Source organism: Schistocerca cancellata, chromosome 6, assembly GCF_023864275.1.
Source record: "Schistocerca cancellata isolate TAMUIC-IGC-003103 chromosome 6, iqSchCanc2.1, whole genome shotgun sequence".
In the NCBI taxonomy this organism is placed as follows: domain Eukaryota; kingdom Metazoa; phylum Arthropoda; class Insecta; order Orthoptera; family Acrididae; genus Schistocerca; species Schistocerca cancellata.
Window position 1 is genome coordinate 396957046 of NC_064631.1, and position 21868 is coordinate 396978913.

Genomic DNA, 21868 nt, shown 5'->3' on the forward strand with positions numbered 1-21868 from the left:
GAAGACCATTCCTTTGGCCGGAAAGGATATGGCGACTGGTTTTTGGGATTCGCAAGGGATAATCCTCATCGACTAACTGGAAAACGGTAAAACTATTATAGGTGCATATTATTCATCGTTATTGAACCGTTTGAAAACCGAGCATCAAGAAAAACGCCGGCGATTGGACCACAAAAAAGTCCTTTTCCATCACGGCAATGCACTAGCACACACCTCAGCAATTGTGGTCGCAAAATTAATGGAAATAGGATTCCAACCCGTTTCCCATTCTCCAGACTTGGCGCCGGCCACAGTGACCGACTGGATCTAGGCGCTTCGTTTGGAACCGCGCTGCTGCTACGGTCGCAGATTCGAATCCTGCCCCGGGCGTGGATGTGTGTTAGTTTAGGTTAGTTAGCTTGTGCAGTACGCATTTCTGCCGCTAGGCGTGTATAGCGCAACTCATTGTCAGTTCCGTACCGCCTTTGTTGTCGGCCAGACTTTTTTCGTTCATCTTCCTTTGGTTCTTTTTGCTAGCGCTGTTTTGCTCTTGTTTCGTTTTTTATGATGGTGAGTTTAAGTGAACAACGTGCAGCTGTGAAATGTTGTTTTCTACTCGGTAAAAATACTGCTGAAAACTGTTTTAATGTTGAAAACACCTTACGAAGATGATGTTATGGAAAAAAAACTCAAGTGTACGAGTCGTTATGCTTGATTTAAAAATGGTGACACGTCGTTTGATGACAAATCTCGTTCTGGACATCCATCAACCGCCCTAATCGGCGAAAATATTAAAAAAATTTGAGAGATTGTGTTCACAGACCGTTGACAGACAATTGATCAACTGTCAAATATTAGTGGGTTATCATGGTCTCGGTTCAGCGAATTTTAACGGAAAACGTGGGACTAAAAGGGTTGCTGGCAAGTTTGTTCCGCCGGTTCTGATTGACAGTCAACAGAAAAACTGAGTTGAAACATGTCGTGCTTGAAACAACAGCTTGAAACTGATCCAGACTTTCGGTCAAACGTCATTTCTGGCGATGAGTCATAGTACTACGATTACGAACCAGAAACGAAGCAACAGACAAGTCAATGGAAGACGTCGTCATCACTCCGTCCCAAAAAATGTCGTCACACCAAATCAAACATCAAAACAATGCTGGTTTGCTTTGATGCCAAGAGCGTAGTTCATTCAGAGTGTGTTCCCCCAGGTCTGTCCGTCAATCAAACCTTTAATTTGGAAGTCTTAAGAAGATTGCGCAACAGTGTTTGTGAAAAAAGATCCGATTTCTCGCAGACAGGAGACTGGTTCTTCCAGCATGACAACGCACCTGCACACACAGCCATCTCTGTTACGCAGTTTTTTGGTTTAAATGCATGGTTCCGCTGCCTCAAGCACCTTACTCGCGTGACGTGGCTCCGTGCGAGTTTTCTTATTTCCACGCGTGGAAAGGGGCGTGAAAAGAAACCGATTTGATAACATTGAAGAAGTCGAGAAAAAAGCGAGGGAGGAGCTGTCAGCCATTTCTAAAGAGGACTACAAAAAATATTCCGAACAGTTCAAGCAGCGGCGGGACACATGTATTAGTTTTAATGGAGAGTATTTTGAAGGGGATAAGGTTGTTATGTAAACAGTTTGAAAATATATAGCTTTTAAAAAATAATTCCGGTTTTTTGGGGTTCTCTCTCGTACTGATCGCATATGGTCTTGCCTACTGAAGCGGTGTGCCGCTAGATGGCTGTTGCTCTCGTATGGTATTCGAGTGGCTCGTAAAACTTCTAGTTTCGACTTATTGGAAAAGCTTTATAAGAGCATCTAAGTGTGTGTTACAGTCGTGCCGCAGGTGAGCACAATCAATAATACTCTGTGAGAAAAATGACCATATATGTCAATTTTTTGGGGTAAACATATGTGAATGGCGTGATACATTAAGTCGCAACAGTGGAGATTTCGCTGAGCGAGCGACTGCACAAGGTACCATTTCACGCACACCGAATACCTGGCTATTTCCCCTTTCACGTAACGAAATGTGTAAACCGCCAACAGATTAAACATGCAAATACCCGGAAGACCATGATTTAGACACAGGGGCCGCAGAACGCTATACAGTATGACGGAAGATCACAAATTCACCATTGTAGATAGCGACTATGGTTTCTAGCAGGTAACCGTGCTATTGTTCTGCGTAGCGCTATCGATTCCCGCTTTCTCTTACATCTGTCATAGCCAACAGCTCTGTCGCAATAAGGAAATCGATATGTGACACCATGACAACGCATTTCCGTCAACAAGACGCTAGCGGCGCGGCGTGCGAAAATCGCCTCAGTCACGCCATAATTTTGTTTCGGTGCAGAAAGGTCTACGTCATACTTTCAATAGCATTTCTTGTGCTCATTTATATGTGTCGAACCCAGCTGCGCAGTTCGGCTGCCTCTTCGCCTACGATCTAATAGGTAGATATTGCTGAAGCGATATTTTCATTTTGTTTATCGCGAGTGAGTAAGAGCTTGAGCGATCCTGTGCGATGTCCATCACCTGTGCCATATACTTAATGCAATGTCACTCTGCCTTCTCGAACAACTTCTGAACTCAAGTCAATTTGTGTAATTAATTTCCTTCTAAATACTTCCTGCCGAGCACTTGCACTGCCATCTGTTGGGTTCACCCGACACTTGCTAATGTTTGACACAGCAATTATTGAACGAACTCATTCATAACGAGTTCCGCTTTCTTGACAGCTTCAGTTTTCCTTTCCTCCTTTTTTTCCAGGCTAGTTTACAAAAGTTTATGAAGTAAGATCAGAATCTAAAGCCGTGTGACCAAATGCGAATTGTAATGTTAACAATCTTCTTCTGATTCCTATGACAAGTCGTTTTGTACTACTGCATCACTGGAGTAAACATTCGGCCAATTTACTAATTAATGTATCATCAGAAGCATTTCTGTCTCCTTTAAATTACAATTCGAAAATTAATTAGTGTACAAATCCATCTTATGTTTAAAAGATTTCGTTGTCACATGACTACGGATGTATGTGACTTCCTCAATATGAAAGTAATAAACTTTATGAATAATGTATGGTATTATCTACGACTATCTTGCTGCTGATATGAGACATTTTTATAAATTAACATTTGCTACTTATCTTTAGATGATTTTTTTTAGTCAGAAGACTCGTCATATGTATCTACATTTACATAAAAAATAAATATGTGTTGACGAAACAACTTTAGCGACACACATTTTTTTGCTCGTCACTGTTTGTCTTACTTATTTGAGTTACGTTGTACTATCGTCACTGAATTTCTCTTCGTTCTTCTTAACTGCATAGTTGGTATAAATTCCCTGTATTGCACAAGACGGGCAACAACATGAATAAGCATCATATGTGTGTGTAATAAACATTGTACCAACGCGTTTTATTCACACAGTATTTAGAGTACTTTTAACATGAAAAGTACCATAAAAAACAACAAAATTGCAGATGAGAAACTATATAAATATACCACCTGTACGTGAATAACCAAAGTACTGTTAAGTAAAATAAAGAGAAACCAACTGCTAATGGCATAAGTTCACCGAAAGATATATGGAAAATAATGAATTGCAAAAAGTTGTGTTTTACTGAAGGTGGAATCTTCAAAATACTATATATTTAACATATAACTAGTGAAAGGCCGATGTTAACCGTATTTCACTATCGAAATAGACTTTATTTCACTTTTGAAGTTAATATTTATGTTGTTGCACACATTTTGCATTATACTTGGGTCTTTTCAATTTGATCACTGAATTACATTTTTTTTCTAAACCCAGTCACTTGTAAGTGATACATGTGAATAGTAAATACGTTATTGCCGGTCGGAGTGGCCGTGCGGTTCTAGGCGCTACAGTCTGGAACCGCGAGACCACTACAGTCGCAGGTTCGAATCCTGCCTCGGGCGTGGATGTGTGTGATGTCCTTAGGTTAGTTTGGTTTAAGTAGTTCTAGGGGACTGATGACCGCAGAAGTTGAGTCCCATAGTGCTCAGAGCCATTTGAACCATTAAGTACATTATTGTTTTGAACAGCTACATTATGTGCTCTTAAAAGTCTACTTAGGATAATCGTCATAATATGTCATAAATATGTCAATACTCGTTTGTTTTACAATGGTAAGTCAATGAAAATAGAGAACGTAGGAGAGATTCATAAACTTAGGGGTTTAGCTGAACTGAGGAACATGTGTTACACCTCTTTAACAGCGATAGACAACTCCAAAAGTTCAGTCTACCTTGAAAATCGTTTGAGATGTTCTCAGTTGGGAGGTGTCCGATTCGTACAGTAAAAAGAATTTCAATATGACGTCTTATTAACCTGACATCCGCCAAAGCACTAATATGTGTGTCTAGAATAATAACCGAATGCCGTTTAAGCCCAGTTAGTTGAGGACACATTACATGTCGAATACGTTTATAGCAAGTGGAACAATATTTCGTACTGAAGTCAATGGCTCCGCGCAATAATATATGGGCAGTTTGCTCGCAAAGGCCTCGTTTGCGGACTCACGTTTACTCTGACGCTTTTGTTGTACTGTATTTTCATACGTTTCAGTTTCTGCTATTAATTATAACGCGCCGTACATATTGGCTGTCTGAAACAGTGAAATGTACACTCTAAAACCTAAAAACGTGGTACCACACAGGAATTATCCGAATGGGATAGAAATCGGTAGATCTGATGTGCATGTACAGACAAATAAATGATTATAATTTCGGATAAATTGGGTCATTTATTCAAGAGAAAGTGCTCTACCAATTGAGCAAATCAATGAGACGTTGATCATAGACTGAAGGCTTTCACGGCAGGTGTTGTCATCACTTAACATTTCCAGGCTGAGATGCCGTGGTCCATACATAAGACTCTCCCCTGACGTTTCGCCTTCGACTGCGGAAGGCATCCTCCGAGGACAATCCGCGAACTGCAACGAGAGCACTCTTTTTTTTTTCTTTATTGTTATTTGACACCTTACACAAGGTGGGCTGGCAGCGGCAACAGTACGCCGCTCTATAGCCACAGGTAGTAGAAGAGAAAACAATGGTGACACAGAATGAACATAACATAACGGGGGGCAAAAAACAGTAGACACAGTAACGAAAAAACACGAAGCCGTTCACACGCGAAGAAAACCAAAGAAACTGTTAGCACTGTGTGTTTGTGCTTCAGTGTTTTCGCCGCCCACGCTCCATTGTTCACGTGTGTCATCTCCATCATCAGTGTTCGTGTACAGTGCTAACAGTTTCTTTGGTTTTCTTCGCGTGTGAACGGCTTCGTGTTTTTTCGTTACTGTGTCTACTGTTAATAAAGAAAAAAGAGTCCTCTCGTTGCAGTTCGCCGATTGTCCTCGGAGGATGCCTTCCGCAGTCGAAGGCGAAACGTCAGGGGAGAGTCTTATGTATGGACCACGGCATCTCAGCCCCGAAATGTTAAGTGATGAATAAGACGTTGGTCCACCACAGATCCTTATGCAAGCAGTTACTTCGCTTGGCACTGATTGACGGTTGTTGGATAATCTCCAGAGGAATGTCGTCGGAAATTCTGTCCGACTGGTGCGTTAGATCGTCAAAATCCCGACATCGTTGGTGGGCCCTGCCCATAATGCTTCAAACATACTCAACTGGGGAGAGATTCGGTGACCTTGCTGGCCTAGGTGGGGTTTGGCAAGCACAAAGACAAGCAGTAAAAGCTCTCGGTGGGTGTGGCGGACATTATCTTGCTGTAGTGTAAAACCAGGCTGGCTTCCCACGAAGGACAACAAAACGAGGCGTAGAATATCGTCGACGTTTCGCTGTCCTGTAAAGGTGCCACGGATAACAACCAAAGGGGTCATGCTATGAAAGAAAATGGCACCACACCAATCACCATCAGGTTGGTATTCCACCGCTGTCCAGGGCGTCACTAGAGATGTCTTCGGCGTGGAATCTCAGTGACTGGAGCAGTCTTCAGTGATCAATCTCGCTTCGAATCGAGCCACGATGACCAGTGAAGACGTGTCTGGAGACACCCCGGACAGCAGTTGGATACCAGTCTCACTATCGCTGTTATACGTCCCGACAACCAAGAGTGATGGTGTGCCGTGCCAATTCTTTTCATAGCAGGATCCCTCTGATCGTCACCCGCGGCATCCTTAGCGCATAACGGTATGTCGACGGTATTCTATGCCCCGTTTCGTTGTCCTTTATGGCAAGCCATCCTGGGCTTGCATTTCACCGAGATAATTCCCGCTTGCACCCTGTGAGAGTTTTTATTGCTTGTCTTAGTGCTTGCCGAACCCTACTTTGGTCACCAAGGTCGCCGGATCAGTCCCCAGTTGAGTACGTTTGGAGCATTATGGGCAGAGGCCTCCAGTCATTTCGGGATTTTGACGATCTAAGGCACCAGTAGGACAGAATTTGGCATGATACCCCTCGGGATAAAAAAAAAAGGCTCTGAGATCTATGGGACTTAACATCTGAGGTCATCAGTCCCCTAGACTTAGAACTACTTAAACCTAACCAACCTAACGACATCACACACATCCATGCCCGAGGCAGGATTAGAACCTGCGACCGTAGTGGTCGAGCGGTTCCAGACTGAAGCGCCTAGAACCGCTCGGTCACAGCGGCTGGCAACAACTCTATCAACCAATGCCATGCCGAGTAACCTCTTGCATAAGGTCCGAAAGTGGAGACAAACGCGTTATTGATTTGCTCGATTTGTGAAGCTTCTTCTCTAGAATAAATGTTTCACTTTATCTGAAATTATAATTCTTTGTTTGTCTGTACGTGTGCATCACATCTAACGATTTCTATTGCATTCGGATCATTCCTTCGCGGGGCGTCTTTTTTTTATTATAGTTTTACAAACTTGTAGAGGTGTCAGGTACTGTGCGAGCCATCTCTAATCACAACTGTATGGTTTCAGATGTACGTGCTGCAGCTGGTCGAGTCCCAGATGAGGACGCACATGAGCGCACAGGGCATTATCATGGACGGCTTTCCCCGGGACATGAAGCAAGTGCACGAGTTTGAAAGCAAGGTAAGATTTACGGATTCTGAAACCGCACATCGGCATCCGTATTTTTCTCAGTCTGAGTGAACCATTGTGAAAAATTAAACTTTCTGACAGACTAATGTTATTTACAGTACCTGAAGTCGAAAATGCACCTCTATCTGTTTTGGGTCATGTTCTTACCGATTTTTTTTACTTTCATTATCTATGAAAATATAAAGAGTAAGATACACGTAATAAACTGAATTGCGTCTTTATAAAGGATTAAGTAGAGTAAATGTTAATTTAAATCAAATTGAAATTTTAGAAAATTATATTTATTTCGCCTCTCCGTATTCTTCTATTTCATTAGACTTGTAATTACTTTAAATGGAAACCGTCATCTTAAGGATTAAATAACGTAATACGTAAATAATTCTGCAAGGTCTTTCGTCGTTTGCAGTTGAGTTGATTCATGATTTGACAGTGTTTTATCAAGAGATGTATCAAAAGGTTTTGGATGTATGGGTTGGCAGTAGTGAGTAAAAAATATACAGGTTGGTTCAGGTGCCCCTACCGATGTCATTTCATGTAGCCTGCAATGTTATGCCTGGCCTTTGAAAACCACGTACCAGATTTTCATATTCTCTCACTCGTTACGCCCAAATTATTAGTCCTACAAAAAAAGTGAACATTAACTTTTCGTAGAAAATTTAAATTTTCTACTGGGATACATACCTTTGCGCTGGAGGCCACTATTTTAGAGTTATTCGAGAGAAACGCGTGACATTCAAACGTCCTTCCACCCCAGACTCATCCGTAGCCTGTCAGGATTTCTAGTATCTCGTTCGACCACTCCCTCCTACCATTTTATAAATATTTTCGACTTCACGATCTATTCCCAGTATTGGACCTTTTTGGTGTCTATTGACTGGGCTATTGCGCCTCCAGCGCAGTCACCTATTTAGCTAACATTATTAGTTGAAACGTGCCCGTGAGAGAAAAGAGCGAAAAACAGTTTTTGTAAATGTTACGCTAAAACGAATTACGTTAACAGTTCGATCCGAACTTTTCCTTACAAGAACAGTAGTTTAGTAGTAAGAAGGACTGACGAATACAACGATGTTAAGTGTTTATTTAATGCTGATAAAATTCACAAAATTATTAGGTAAAATTTACACAAACGTCAATTTTACAATTTGGAAGTGTTCGATTAGGCCGGTAGCGTAATAAGGACAGTCAATAAAGACCGTAAAAGGTCGAATGTGGGAACTAATTCATGCAGCCGCAAATACTGACGCAGTGATGGAAGGCAGTGCCACGAAGAACAATAGAAATCCTGACCTGCGGGAGTGAGAGTGCGTTTGAATGTCATTTTTGTATGTTTTTCTTGAATAACTGAAAAAATGCGGCTTCTATTGCAAATTTTACTAAGTACATTCAATTTCTTACAAAAAGGTCATGTTCATTTATTTTCTGAATGACTAAAGGTTTGCAGGTTGCGAGCGCGAGAATATGAAAATCTCACGCGTGGCTTTTGAAGGCCAGATATAATAGTACTGGGTGGGTAAAACGATATTGATAGGGGCAGCAAAATCACCGCGTATGATATACCTGACAAACCACAGGCAGCTGCTATGCTTCGCCTAGGGATATGCCGTCAGCTCGTTTTTAAATGTGCAAGAGTTCAATCGTGTGTGGTGGTGTCTGATTCACGAGCGCATGTTTCTTCCTTGTCCAGTTCCATATGATTTTTCAGGTTTCAGCAGCGTACTTTTGACACAATAAGTCGTTAGTTGTTGCAAAATGTTCCCAGTGTTTTCTCCTTCATGAAGATAGTTTCCATAACTACTCGTACATCACACCACCGAGCTCAGAAATTTGTTTTGCTATGTATATACATAAATCAAAAACAGGTTTGCATCACCTCGGTTCCGAGAGTTTCGGAACCTGTACAGAAAATTGAATAGACATCAATATAAACGTCATTTCCGCCCTTTTTATTGCTCATGAAAACCACACATTTCAAGTTGTACCACCATACAGCGAGACCTTCAGAGGTGGTGGTCCACATTTCTGTACACACCGGTACATCTAGTACCCAGTAGCACGGCCTCTTACATTGATCTATGCCTGTATTCGTCGTGACATACTATCCAAAAGTTCATCAAGGCACTGTCGGTCCAGACTGTCCCACTCCTTAACGGCGATTCGGCGTAGATCCCTCAGAGTGTTGGTGGGTCACGTCATCCATAAACAGCCCTTTTCAATCTATCCCAGGGAAGTTCGATGGAGTTCATGTCTGAAAAACAATCTGGCCACTCTAGTGGAGCTAAGTCGTTATCCTGAAGGAAGTCATTCACAAGATGTGCAGGAAGGGGACGCGAATTGTCGTCCATGAAGATGAATGCCTCGCCAATATGCTGCCGATATGGTTGCACTGTCGGTCGGAGGATGCCCTTCACGTATCGTACAGCCGTTTACGGCGCCCTCCATGACCACCAGCGGCGTACGTCGGCCCCACATAATGTCACCCTAAAACACCAGAGTTCAAAAATGGCTCAAATGGCTCTAAGCATTATTGGACTTAACATCTGAGGTCATTAGTCTCCTGGACTTAGAACTACTTACACCTAACCTAAGGGCATCACACACATCCATGCCCGGGGCAGGATTCGAGCCTGCGACCGTAGCAGCAGCGCGGTTCCGGCCTGAAGCGCCTAGAACCGCTCGGCCACAGCGGCCGGCATACACCAGGGAACCTACACCTTGCTGCACTCGCTGGACAGTGTGTCTAAGGCGTTCAGCCTGACCGGGTTGCCTCCAAACACCTCTCCGAGGATTGTCTGGTTGGAGGCATATGCGACCCTCATCGGTGGACATAACGTGATGCCAGTCCTGAGCGGTCCATTTGGCATGGTGTTGGGCCAATCTGTACCGCGCTGCATGGTGTCGTTGTTGCAAAGATGAACCTCGCCATGGATGTCGTGAGTGAAGTTGCACATCATGCAGCCTGTTGTGCATAGTTTGAGTCGTTACACTACGTCCTTTTGCTGCACGAAAAGCATTATTCAACATGGTGGCGTTGCTGTCAGGGTTCCTCCGAGCCATAATCCGTAGGTAGCGGTCATCCAATGCGGTAGTAGCCCTTGGGCGGCCTCAGAGAGTCATTTCATCGACGGTTCCTGTCTCTCTGTATCTCCTCCATGTCTGAACAACATCGCTTTGGTTTCATCCGAGACGCCTGGACACTTCCCTTGTTGAGAGCCCTTCCTGGCACAAGGTAACAACCCGGACACGATCGAACCGCGGTATTAACCGTCCATGGATGTTTGAACTACAGACAACACGAGCCGTGTACCTCCTTGCTGGTGGAATGACAGGAACTGTTCGGCATTGCTCATACATGGTTGTTTCTATCTTTGGACGGGTTTAGTGATATCTCTGAACAGTCAATGGAAGTGTGTCTGTGATACAATATCCACAGTCAACGTCTACCTTTAGGAGTTCTGGGGACCGGGGTGATGCAAAATATTTTTTGATGTGTGTACATGTACATCTGCATACATACTCCACAACCCACCACATGGTACGGGGCGGAGTGTATAACGTACCACTAGCAGTCTTTCTGCTCCATTCGCAAACAGAGCGAGGGAAAAACGGCGGTCTATATGCCTCCGTACTCCGATCTTATCTTCATGGTCCTTACGCGAAATGTACGTTGGAGGAAATCGATCCGTTCTGCAGTCAGCCTCAAATGCCAGTTCTCTAAATTTTCTCGGAAGTGCTCCTCTAAAAGAACGTCGCCTTCCATCCAGTGACTCCCATCTGAGTTCCCGAAGCATCTCCGTAATACTTGCCTGCTGATAGAACCTACCTGTTACAAATGTAGCAACCCCCGTCTGAATTGCTTAGATGTCTTCCTTTAATCCGACGTGGTGCGGATCCCAAAGGCGCGAACAGCACTCAAAAGTGGGTCGCACTAGTGTTCTATATGCGGTCTCATTTGTAGATGAATCACACTTTCCTAAAATTCTCCCAATGAACCGGAATCGACCATTCACCTTCGCTACTACAGTACTGACATGAGCATTCCAGTTCATACTTTTTTGTAACCATACGCCTGGATATTTAATCGATGTGACTGTGTCAAGCAGAACACTACTAATATTGTATTTGAACAGATGAATTTCTTTTTCCTACTCGTCTGCGTTAACTTAGTGCCATTTGTCGTTCATCACTGGAACTAGAAATTTCGTCGTAGTCATCTTGTAGCCATTTACATTCACTCAACGGCGATACGTTTCCATACATCACAGCATCAGTAGCAAAGATATTTTTACTCTGTAAACTTTGCTCCATTTTGTGCTAACGTGTGACAAAATTATTGGAGTAATGAAGTAATGAACCATGGACCTTGCCGTTGGTGGGGAGGCTTGCGTGCCTCAGCGATACAGTAGGCCGTACCGTAGGTGCAACCACAACGGAGGGGCATCTGTTGAGAGGCCAGACAAACGTGTGGTTCATGAAGAGGGGCAGCAGCCTTCTACCATCTGGTGAGCAAGATGTATGAGACAGGTGAAATACCCTCAGACTTCAAGAAGAATATAATAATTCCAATCCCAAAGAAAGGAGGTGTTGACAGATGTGAAAATTACCGAACTATCAGTTTAATAAGTCACAGCTGCAACATACTAACGCGAATTCTTTACAGACGAATGGAAAAACTGGTAGAAGCCGACCTCGGTGAAGATCAGTTTGGATTCCGCAGAAATGTTGGAACAAGTGAGGCAATACTGACCCTACGACTTATCTTAGAAACTATATTAAGGAAAGGCAAACCTACATTTCTAGCATTTGTAGACTTAGAGAGAGCTTTTGACAATTTTGACTGGAGTACTCTCTTTCAAATTCTAAAGGTGGTAGGGGTAAAATACAGGGAGCGAAAGGCAATTTACAATTTGTACAGAAAGCAGATGGCAGTTATAAGAGTCGAGGGACATGAAAGGGAAGCAGCGGTTGGGAAGGGAGTGAGACAGGGTTGTAGCCTCTCCCCGATGTTATTCAATCTGTATATTGAGCAAGCAGTAAAGGAAACAAAAGAAAAATTCGGAGTAGGTATTAAAGTCCATGGAGAAGAAATAAAAACGTTGAGGTTCACCGATGACATTGTAATTCTGTCAGAGACAGCAAAGGACTTGGAAGAGCAGTTGAACGGAATAGACAGTGTCTTGAAAGGAGGATATAAGATGAACATCAACAATAGCAAAACGAGGATAATGGAATGTAGTCGAATTAAGTCGGGTGATGTTGAGGGTATTAGATTAGGAAATGAGACACTTAAAGTAGTAAAGGAGTTTTGCTATTTGTGGAGCGAAATAACTGATGATGGTCGAAGTAGAGAGGATATAAAATGTAGACTGGCAATGGCAAGGAAAGCGTTTCTGAAGAAGAGAAATTTGTTAACATCGATTATAGATTTAAATGTCAGGAAGTCGTTTCTGAAAGTACTTGTGTGGAGAAATGGGGAGAAGAGGCGTCTGTGGCACAACTTGGCAAGAAGAAGGGACCGGTTGGTAGGACATGTTCTGAGGCATCAAGGGATCACAAATTTAGCGTTGGAGGGCAGCATGGAGGGTAAAAATCGTAGAGGGAGACCAACAGATGAATACACTAAGCATATTCAGAAGGATGTAGGTTGCAGTAAGTACTGGGAAATGAAGAAGCTTGCACAGGATAGAGTAGCATGCAGAGCTGCATGAAACCAGCCTCAGGAATGAAGACAACAACAACAATGAGTATACTTAAGGTAAATTTAGGCACGCAAGACAGATGCCGTTTACTGTGTCACGAATGCAAACAGCTCATGGTATGCGGCATGAGACAAACATACTTCCTGACGTCCAAGTACCGGTCTGGTTCATGTCTGTAGATTTGGAGGAAATAATTTAGGAGTTGTAAGCTGGGTGTCGATAGTAGTCCAGTTTTCCTGAGCAGCGTTACTACCTAATAAATTTGGAGGTAAGGGCATCAACAGGAATATGTAAACATGTTACTTAGTCCATTGCAAGCTATTGTTAGTTTTTAGAGAAATATTGCCCAACCAGGAAATGCTCCAGATGAACAGTTTATTTCCACAAGCCACGGTTGTCGTGTAGTCATAATGTTGTGTATCTATTAGTCAGAGGAAGCTACAGAATGCTACAGTTGTTGGAAAAAAATACACGGCAAAACGCACAAAGATTGTAGACAAAAGGTAATACTATCTCAGAGCAAAAACAATGGCACATACTTATCAAAGAACTACAAATATACGCTAGAAAATAATTATTGGCTGCTGCTTTCGAGACAACGTCTCCACAGCAACCAAATGAATGTATTGAATGTCAACCATCAGAGAGAGAGTTAATTGCAGCTGATTATCTACTTACTGTGATTGTTACTTATTCATCAAAAATCAGTGCTGAATAGTAAGAAATGATCAAACAGAAGATCTGTTGCATCTTACGTCGTTTATTATCTTCTTACCAATACGAAATTTCATGCTATGTTTGATTATATCGCTACATTTGTACCACAACAATCATTGTTCATTATCTTCAATTTTATATGATTATATTTTGTGAAAGGCGTATATCATCATCACGTTAAACAGCTAAAAATAATAGGAAGTCTCTATTTCATTCCTGAAACTATTTCCCAACACAAATCGCAAAAATCACAGTTCTGGTTAAGTTCTGTACTTAGAGAGTTTTCCAGTCTTAACGCAAGTTTTCTCAAGTTAATGGTGACTTGTGCAAGAGATACAATGTGCGTACTAACACCCTGGATGCAGATGGGGGCCTACTTCTGGAAAACCTACAGTTTAACTTTGAGTTCAATGTTTGAGGCTATAGTCATAGTACCGAAATTTTTCCATTCGTGTTAAATATATTTTCGACTACTCGAGTTAGATAATTCTATACTTCCAACATATTATCAATGAAACAGAGGCCAATGTAGTACTAAAAAAGTTTCACTCATTATGAGAAATCTTTCACGGTGTGGTATTTTTGTCGTGGTCTTCAGTCTTGACGCAGCTCTCGACATTATCCTGTACAATTAAACCTCTTCGACTCTGCACAACTATTGCTTACAGTAGTCAAGCCTTTGTCTCCCACTAACATTTGTAGCCCCTCTCTCGCTCCCCAACATTTCCTTCTGTTCACGCTTAATTTTAAAAGTAGGCAGTTGCAATGCTTAAAATTTCTAAGGCTTTCGTAACCATCTGTTGACAAACTACCTATTGCCTTCTGTTTCGCGTTCTTCGGCCGACGTTTGTTTCTTGATTCTTCTGACGTTTCGCTGGCACGAGAGGCTGGCAATGTCAAAGCTTCACCCTCCACTGCTGATAGTAGACTGCAATCGACCTCGCGGCCGCAGATTACATGTAGCTGGCGCGCCAACGTCCAAAGGCTTTTCCGTGGTCTTTTTCGCTGCGGTTCTACCCCTGCTACCTGCATCGGTCGTTCGCTGTAGCACGGAATTCGGGATCAGTTCACCTTCGTGTTTTCTTCTTCCTTGTTGAAGCTGTTGTCATGTTTGTGTATTTCTGTAGCTTCTCTGAACAAGCGGGAGTGATGCTTTTTCCCTACAGCAAGCAATTCGGTGCAGGCGGATTTTACTATGTAGTCGGTCTCTAACAGCCTGTGCTTCACCACGGCCAATTTCTCTACCTGCCGTTTATTTTCGGTGATTCGGGTGTTGATCGATCGTCCAGTCATTCCAAAATAGACTTTTCCGCATGTACATGGTATGCTGTGTACTCTTGACGTGCAAGTGGATCCCTTTTCTCCTTTGCCGATCTGAGACACTCTTTGATCTTCTTTGTCGGTTTATAAATAGTCTTTTCGCCGTGTTTGCGCAATATACGACAGGTCCCGTCCGTCGCTCTGGGAATGTATGGCAGAAAGGCGATGCGTCACTTTGCCGGGCGTTTGATCCTGTGACACTACTTATGTTATTGGTTGAGTTCCCATTGCTCCTCAGAACGTGCTCCTCAGCACGTTTTTCAGATGCTACATCTAGCGTCTGACGTGTTGTCACTCAGACGAGAGATATGTGGTAGGAATTAAATAATTTCTGTGAGAATAAGATACATTTATTTAACTTTTCCAAGTTCCATTTTATTGAAATTAGACTAGAAAAAGTCCAAATTATCAGTTCACTAACAGTTTGAACTTGATATCTCTTGGACATGAAAGCGTAGAAATAAGTTCAACTTCCAAAGAAAATATTCGGCTTAGTATGCTACAGGTTTCTTACCTTTCTGTAATACAGTGTAAGTACAAAACGTGACATATTTACCATCCACAGAGCTCACAGTTAGAAACAAGAGGAAGTTAGCAAGTTGCTAGAATGGTATTAGAAGTGAACGGAGATTATAAGATGTGAAACTTGAGTCGTATAGAGTTTGGAAAAAGATGTGAGTGATGAAGGAAAAGTGTGCTCAGGATAATGGAGATTGAAATGAGTAATGGAGAGTAATAGTGGGGTGGGAAAGTAATAGTGAGACTCGCAAGTAATAGTGAGCTGCAGAAGGAATATTGACTGGCCGGGGTGGCCGAGCGGTTCTAAGCGCTACAGTCTGGAACCGCGCGACCGCTACGCTCGCAGGTTCGAATTCTGCCTCGGGCATGGATGTGTGTGATGTCCTTAGGTTAGTTAGGTTTAAGTAGTTCTAAGTTCTAGGGGACTGATGACCTCAGACGTTAAGTCCCATAGTGCTCAGAGCCAGAAGGAATATTGGACTCTGGAAGGAAGAATGTGCAGTGGAAGAAATAATGAGGTGTGGAAGGCGTAGTGAGGTGAAGAATTAACTGTGGGTTGTGAAAGGAACAGCGGGGAGTCGAAAGAATAATGGGGTGTGAAAGGAACAGTAAGGTATGTAATGGTTAGTGTAGTTTAGGAGGAATAGTGAGTTGTGGAAGGAAGAGTTGGTTGTGGGTATAGATGGGATGTGTAAGAAATGGGTACTGTGGAAGGAATAATGAGATGTGGAAGAAATAATGTGGAGTGTAAAAGGTATAGTGTGGTGAGGGCGAATAAGGTTGTGGAACGAATAGTGGAGTGTGGAATGAGTACTGGAGTAGTGGTGTGGAAGGAAGAGTGGGGTGTGGGTATGGAAGGAATAACAGGATGCGGAAAGAATGGATATTGTAGAAGGAATTATGACATGTAAAGACAGTGTGTCGTCGCTTTGGGTTGCAGAAAGGACATGGTGTGGATGGGTTGGGATGTGGAGGAATCTGGTTACAGTGGGAATGGGAGAAGGGGAGGGCACGGGGTCCAGAGGATGTTTAATGTACGGAGTAAGGTTTTTGAGGAGAAAGGCAGTTGGAATCTGAGGAACAGTACACAGGATTAATTTAAGTCTTGTGTCGATGCTAGAGGGGTCGGCCAGTGTGGCCGAACGGTTCTAGGCGCTTCAGTCTGTAACCGCGAGACCGCTACAGTCGCAGGTTCGAATCCTGCCTCGGGCATGGATGTGTGTGATGTCCTTAGGTTAGTTAGGTTTAAGTAGTTCTAAGTTCTAGGGGACTGATGACCTCAGACGTTAAGTCCCATAGTGCTCAGAGCCAGAAGGAATATTGGACTCTGGAAGGAAGAATGTGCTGTGGAAGAAATAATGAGGTGTGGGAGGAGTAGTGAGATGAAGTATTAACTGTGGGTTGTAAAAGGAACAGCGGGGAGTCGAAAGAATAATGGGGTGTGGAAGGAACAGTAAGTTATGTAAAGGTTAGTGGAGTATAGGAAGAACTGTGAGGTGTGGAAGGAAGAGTTGGGTGTAGGTATAGATGGGATGTGTAAGAAATGGGTACTGTGGAAGGACTAATGAGATATGGAAGAAATAATGAGGGGGGAGGGGGTGAAAGGTATAGTATAGTGTGGTGAGGGCGAGTAAGGGTGTGGAACGAATAGTGGAGTGTGGGATGAGTACTGGGATAGCGGTGTGGAAGGAAGAGTGGGGTGTGGGTATGGAAGGAATAACAGGATGTGGAAAGAATGGATAGTGTGGAAGGAATTATGACATGTGAAGACAGTGTGTGGTCGCTTTGGGTTGCAGAAAGAACATGGTGTGGATGGTTCGGGATGTGGAGGGATCTGGTTACAGTGGGAATGGGAGAAGTGGAGGACAAGGGGTCCAGAGGATATTTAATGTGCACAGTAAGGTTTTTGAGGAGAAAGGCAGTTGGAATCTGAAGAACAGTACACATGATGAGTTTAAGTCGTGTATCGATGCTAGAGGCGTGCTCAGGTTCTAGGCATTTAACAGTGTACTGTTTTAAAATGTTATGTACCAGTTATCAATAGAAGAACTCTCATTTCCAGTTCAACCAGCAACCTGAGCTGGTGCTGCTGGACTGCTCAAAGCTGCAGCTGGGCCGCGGCCGGCTGGACGATAGCGTGGCGGCCTTCCGGCGCCGCCTCGAGCTGTTCCGGGAGCACACGCTGCCCGTGCTCAAGACTCTGGACTCGGAGGGCCGGCTGGCCATCGTGGACGGCGACACGGACACCCCGCCGGTGCAGCAGGAGTTCCACAGCCTGCTGATGGCCAAGGTGGAGGCGCTGCGGCGCACCGGCGGAATGATCGTGCCGCAGCTGCAGCCGCAGCAGCAGACCCTGCTCACGGACCTGGAGGCGCAGCCCGAGATCAACTCCGTCAGCCGCATCGTCCACCAGCAGCAGCAGCAGCAGCAGCAGCAGCTCCAGCAGACGCAGCTGCCGCACCAGCCCCACTACCAACCGCACGCCAACGGGGTCGTCCGACCCTCCAGGGACACCATCCGCGACATGTACGCCCACGTGGAGAACTACAATGGAGATGTACACCTGTGAAACACTCTGCGCAGTAGTGGATCAGCAGCTTCTGGTCCCCAGAGAACCTCTAATGCTGTTCACCCTCACAAGATAATGCTGTCGCCAGATCCTTTAGAAGTACCATTCGTGGCATCAGAACTAACATCGAATCTGGTACATTGATCTTTCAAGACAGGGGAAGCGTGAGTTTTATCTGTGATTAATGTTATTTGGACTATTGTGCAGGGCATAAAATGTGATACTCAGCATTCGTTTGATCATTTGTAAGTTTTACACTATGGATGTGAACTCCACTGGCGCCACACGATAGTGTCACCGACTATGGATTGTTCTGGAACTGGACTCACTAGAAGAGACAGCTCTCTTCAAATTCTGACGAATAAGCTCAATGTTTCACATGCAGCAACCTGTTTACGTCTGAAGTACAGCTGATGTCAATGCTTTTCCTTGGCTCTCTCGTAGTAGCTACGTAATACGTCCATACATTTCGAGAATTCTGACAGTAATTGATTGATGTTGGGTGGACTGTTCACTTGTATCATATTTTAATAAGAGTGGCAACATCACAAGTCACATCTTCTGACCATTGACATTCGGAAAGCCGTACGGTGAACTAGCTCTAGTTCAAGCGCTAGAGCTCCTAAGTCTCCACAGATAGCATCCAGAAACAAATACGTAGAAGCACGATAGATATCACTTTATTAGCCAAAATCCAAATGGAATCACCAGACCCTAAACAATGTGATCGGGCTGATTCAGATTTCATATTTGATACAGTAAAAGTTCTTTATAGTGAAGTGATAAAGCAAGAATAACAATAATCTGCTACTTAAGTAACGGGCTACTAAAATGAATATTCGTATCGGTTGTCTCCAAAATAAAGCGCACAATACGAATGGATCAATACTTCTGCTTAATCCAGGTATCTCGTCATAGCTTTACCAAATTTTTTCTACCATATTTGTTTCCTACTATTCCTTAGGGTTTAGCGTTCAACAATGATTAAAGTCTTAATTCAAGGGGTAACTTCAGCCTTGAAAGTTTGTGAAATCGTTGTGGAAATAACAATGATTGTCGTTCTTGCGATTTTCTGTACTTATTGTATAAATTCAATGAGTTATGTTGTCTCTGCACAGAGAAGGGAATTTGTATTGACTTGTAAGATACTCATCTGTAATATTATTAATTTTGAGTGAGATGCAGCCATTGATAACTGATAACCCAGGTTTTCCAGTGCCTTCAGTAGCGTGAAGTCTCTACCTCAATAGTGTCAGTGAACGGAAAAATAGTTCTTATCAAGTCAAAATTTTGCAAATAAATTATACATCCCATATGAAACTCGTCACAACGCAAAAGCATGACCTGAAACTTGCTAGAAATTAATCGAAGTAGGATTGCTTGATTCAAGTTCTATAACGACAAAATGTTTCTGTGCACGTAGAATACTACTTTCAAGTGAACCTAACGGCCATAAAGGAACAACAAATCAAAATCAAATGGATATACTCATTGATGAGCCTCTGCGAGTCCTTACCAGAGACCCAGGAATGTGAAATGATACTGTCGGTGATGATTTTTGCTTACGTTTTTGTGTAATAGTTATATAAGCCATGCGATACTTAAGTGGATCGGACAGCTGTAGCTTTCTTTAAAGGACAAATAAAATGATGATGGTGCTGAATGAGAGACTGAAAGAGTTCTAATAGTAACACAATTGTATCACTGGTGGTGCTGAATGAGATATTGAAAGAGTGTTAGCACGTGAGATCGTCTTGAGCGTTAACTTTAATTTCAGGGGAAATATACGCTAAATTTGACTCGTGTCTGCGGTTCGACAGTAGTGAAGTTTATGTATTTCTTTTTCTCATTACAAATAAGTAATAATTTTTCTGTGTGTTCACTTTCTCAGATATTTACAAATGTGTTTGTATTTCTTTGGCTTAAGTCTTACACTTCTGTGTGCTCACATTGAAAAGTAGTTGGCGACACAGATCAAAATATGTCCTTCCCTCCGTCTGCTCAAGAACGACCTCCCGCGAAACCTAGAGCGTTCGCCGCTCTCACAAGTCATTCATCGATGATCCCAGGCGAGATCTCGTTACTTCCGAGCACAACGCACAAAATGCATCTTTATTCCCTCGTCTAACGGTCTGAAGCTGGAAAACTGGCACACCTGACTTTTCAGTGTGAAGCTTTGAGACGGTACACTATGCTGTCTGGGAATGATGTTCAGCAATATTATCACAGAATCCAGCGACCATCCCAAGAACCTGTAATGAGATTTTAAAATTAGGTATTGAATGACGTGTTATAGGCTGCTAGATCTGAGATATATCCCTAAAACTTCAGCTTGAAGCACGATTGTAAAAATTTAAATGTGTATTTTAATTAAAGAAAAATATGTTAGTGTGCTGTACAATGGGATCACAGGAAATATACGTGACAGGGGTACACCAGAATGAGTGGTTTTATAATAGTTATTACATTAAAATTTTATAATTTGTACAAATATCGGACAAAATAAAAGCAATGTTTCCTCTATTTTGCAACATAGATGTAAAGTGTTACAATAAAAATCAAATAACAGTTTGGTTTCCATTTTACTTATTCCTTCTTCCTTGCGTTGACAACGTGAAACCCATTAAACCAGCTTCGTTTGTACATGTTACCTTAATATATGGTTTTGTGACCATGTGTATTTGAGTGATTAGAAACGAACTTAACAATGCTCCCACCTGTATATCAGACAGGTTTCCTGATCGTAACGTAAGAACATAGGATCTCTACCACACAATAATAGACACGCTATAATGTTACTCATGTTACTTAGCTACGGTAGAAACTGTGAGCGGTTGAAAATTGTTATTGTCAGGTAGATGTCAATATTTTTGCGATAAATTGCAATATGTAGCGATTGCGTTGTTCATCTCTGGTAAAAGAAAAACCGCACGTCGCTTTATTTCTTACATGGATATACAAAATAAGAGAACAACCAAATACAAAACAAAATAAACAAAGCTACCTTTACCTCTGTTTTATACAAACTAAACTAACCATCTGATCAGCAGAAAATCAACTGTCAGAGTAACAAATCGAAATTTGTTTGTATGTGGATAACAATCATTAGGAACATTGTCTGCCTACAGTATAATTAAACTATTGCAAGTACAATACTCCGTCCCTCAAAATTACAATGAAATGAAAAGCAGCACACGGGACTCAATCACATCAATAAAAACTTCAAGATCCAAAAACATCAACAAAAATCAACTGCAGAAATCATACACATAAATACAGGTGAACAATAAAAACATGTTGTTGTTGTTGTGGTCTTCAGTCCAGAGACTGATTTGATGCACCTCTTCATGCTGGTCTATCCTGTGCAAGCTTCTTCATCTCCCACTACCTACTACAACCTACATCCTTCTGAATCTGCTTAGCGTGTTCATCTCTTGGTCTCCCCCTATGATTTTTACCCTCCACGCTGCCCTCCAATACTAAATTGGTGATCCCTTGATGCCTCAAAACATGTCTACCAACCGATCCCTTCTTCTAGTCAAGTTGTGCCAAAAGTTTCTCTTCTCCCCAATTCTATTCAATACCTCCTCATTAGTTATGTGATCTACCCATCTAATCTTCAGCATTCTTCTGTAGCACCACATTTCGAAAGCTTCTATTCTCTTCTTGTCTAAAATATTTACGCCCATGTTTCTCTTCCATACTTGGCTACACTCCACACAAGTACTTTCAGAAACGACTTCCTGACATTTAAATCTATAATCGATGTTAACAAATTTCTCTTCTTCAGAAACGCTTTCCTTGCCATTGCCAGTCTACATTGTATATCCTCTCTACTTCGACCATCATCAGTTATTTTGCTATCCAAATAGCAAAACTCCTTTACTACTTTAAGTGTCTTATTTCCTAATCTAATTCCATCAGCATCACCCGACTTAATTCGACTACATTCCATTATTCCCGTTTTGCTTTTGTTGATGTTCATCTTATATCCTCCTTTAA

At 42.5% G+C, this 21868-nt stretch overlaps 1 protein-coding gene across 1 annotated transcript in view; it reads left to right on the top strand.

Annotated features, from left to right (window-relative positions):
- The window catches only part of LOC126190817 (adenylate kinase isoenzyme 5), a 526350-nt gene extending 505979 nt beyond the window's left edge, over positions 1-20371 (top strand). The window contains exons 9-10 of the mRNA XM_049931384.1: positions 6923-7036; positions 17360-20371. Of these exons, the coding sequence (XP_049787341.1) occupies positions 6923-7036; positions 17360-17866 (621 nt within the window). The 3' untranslated portion in view covers positions 17867-20371. The remainder of the gene's footprint in view (positions 1-6922; positions 7037-17359) is intronic.
- Positions 20372-21868: the final 1497 nt, after the last annotated feature.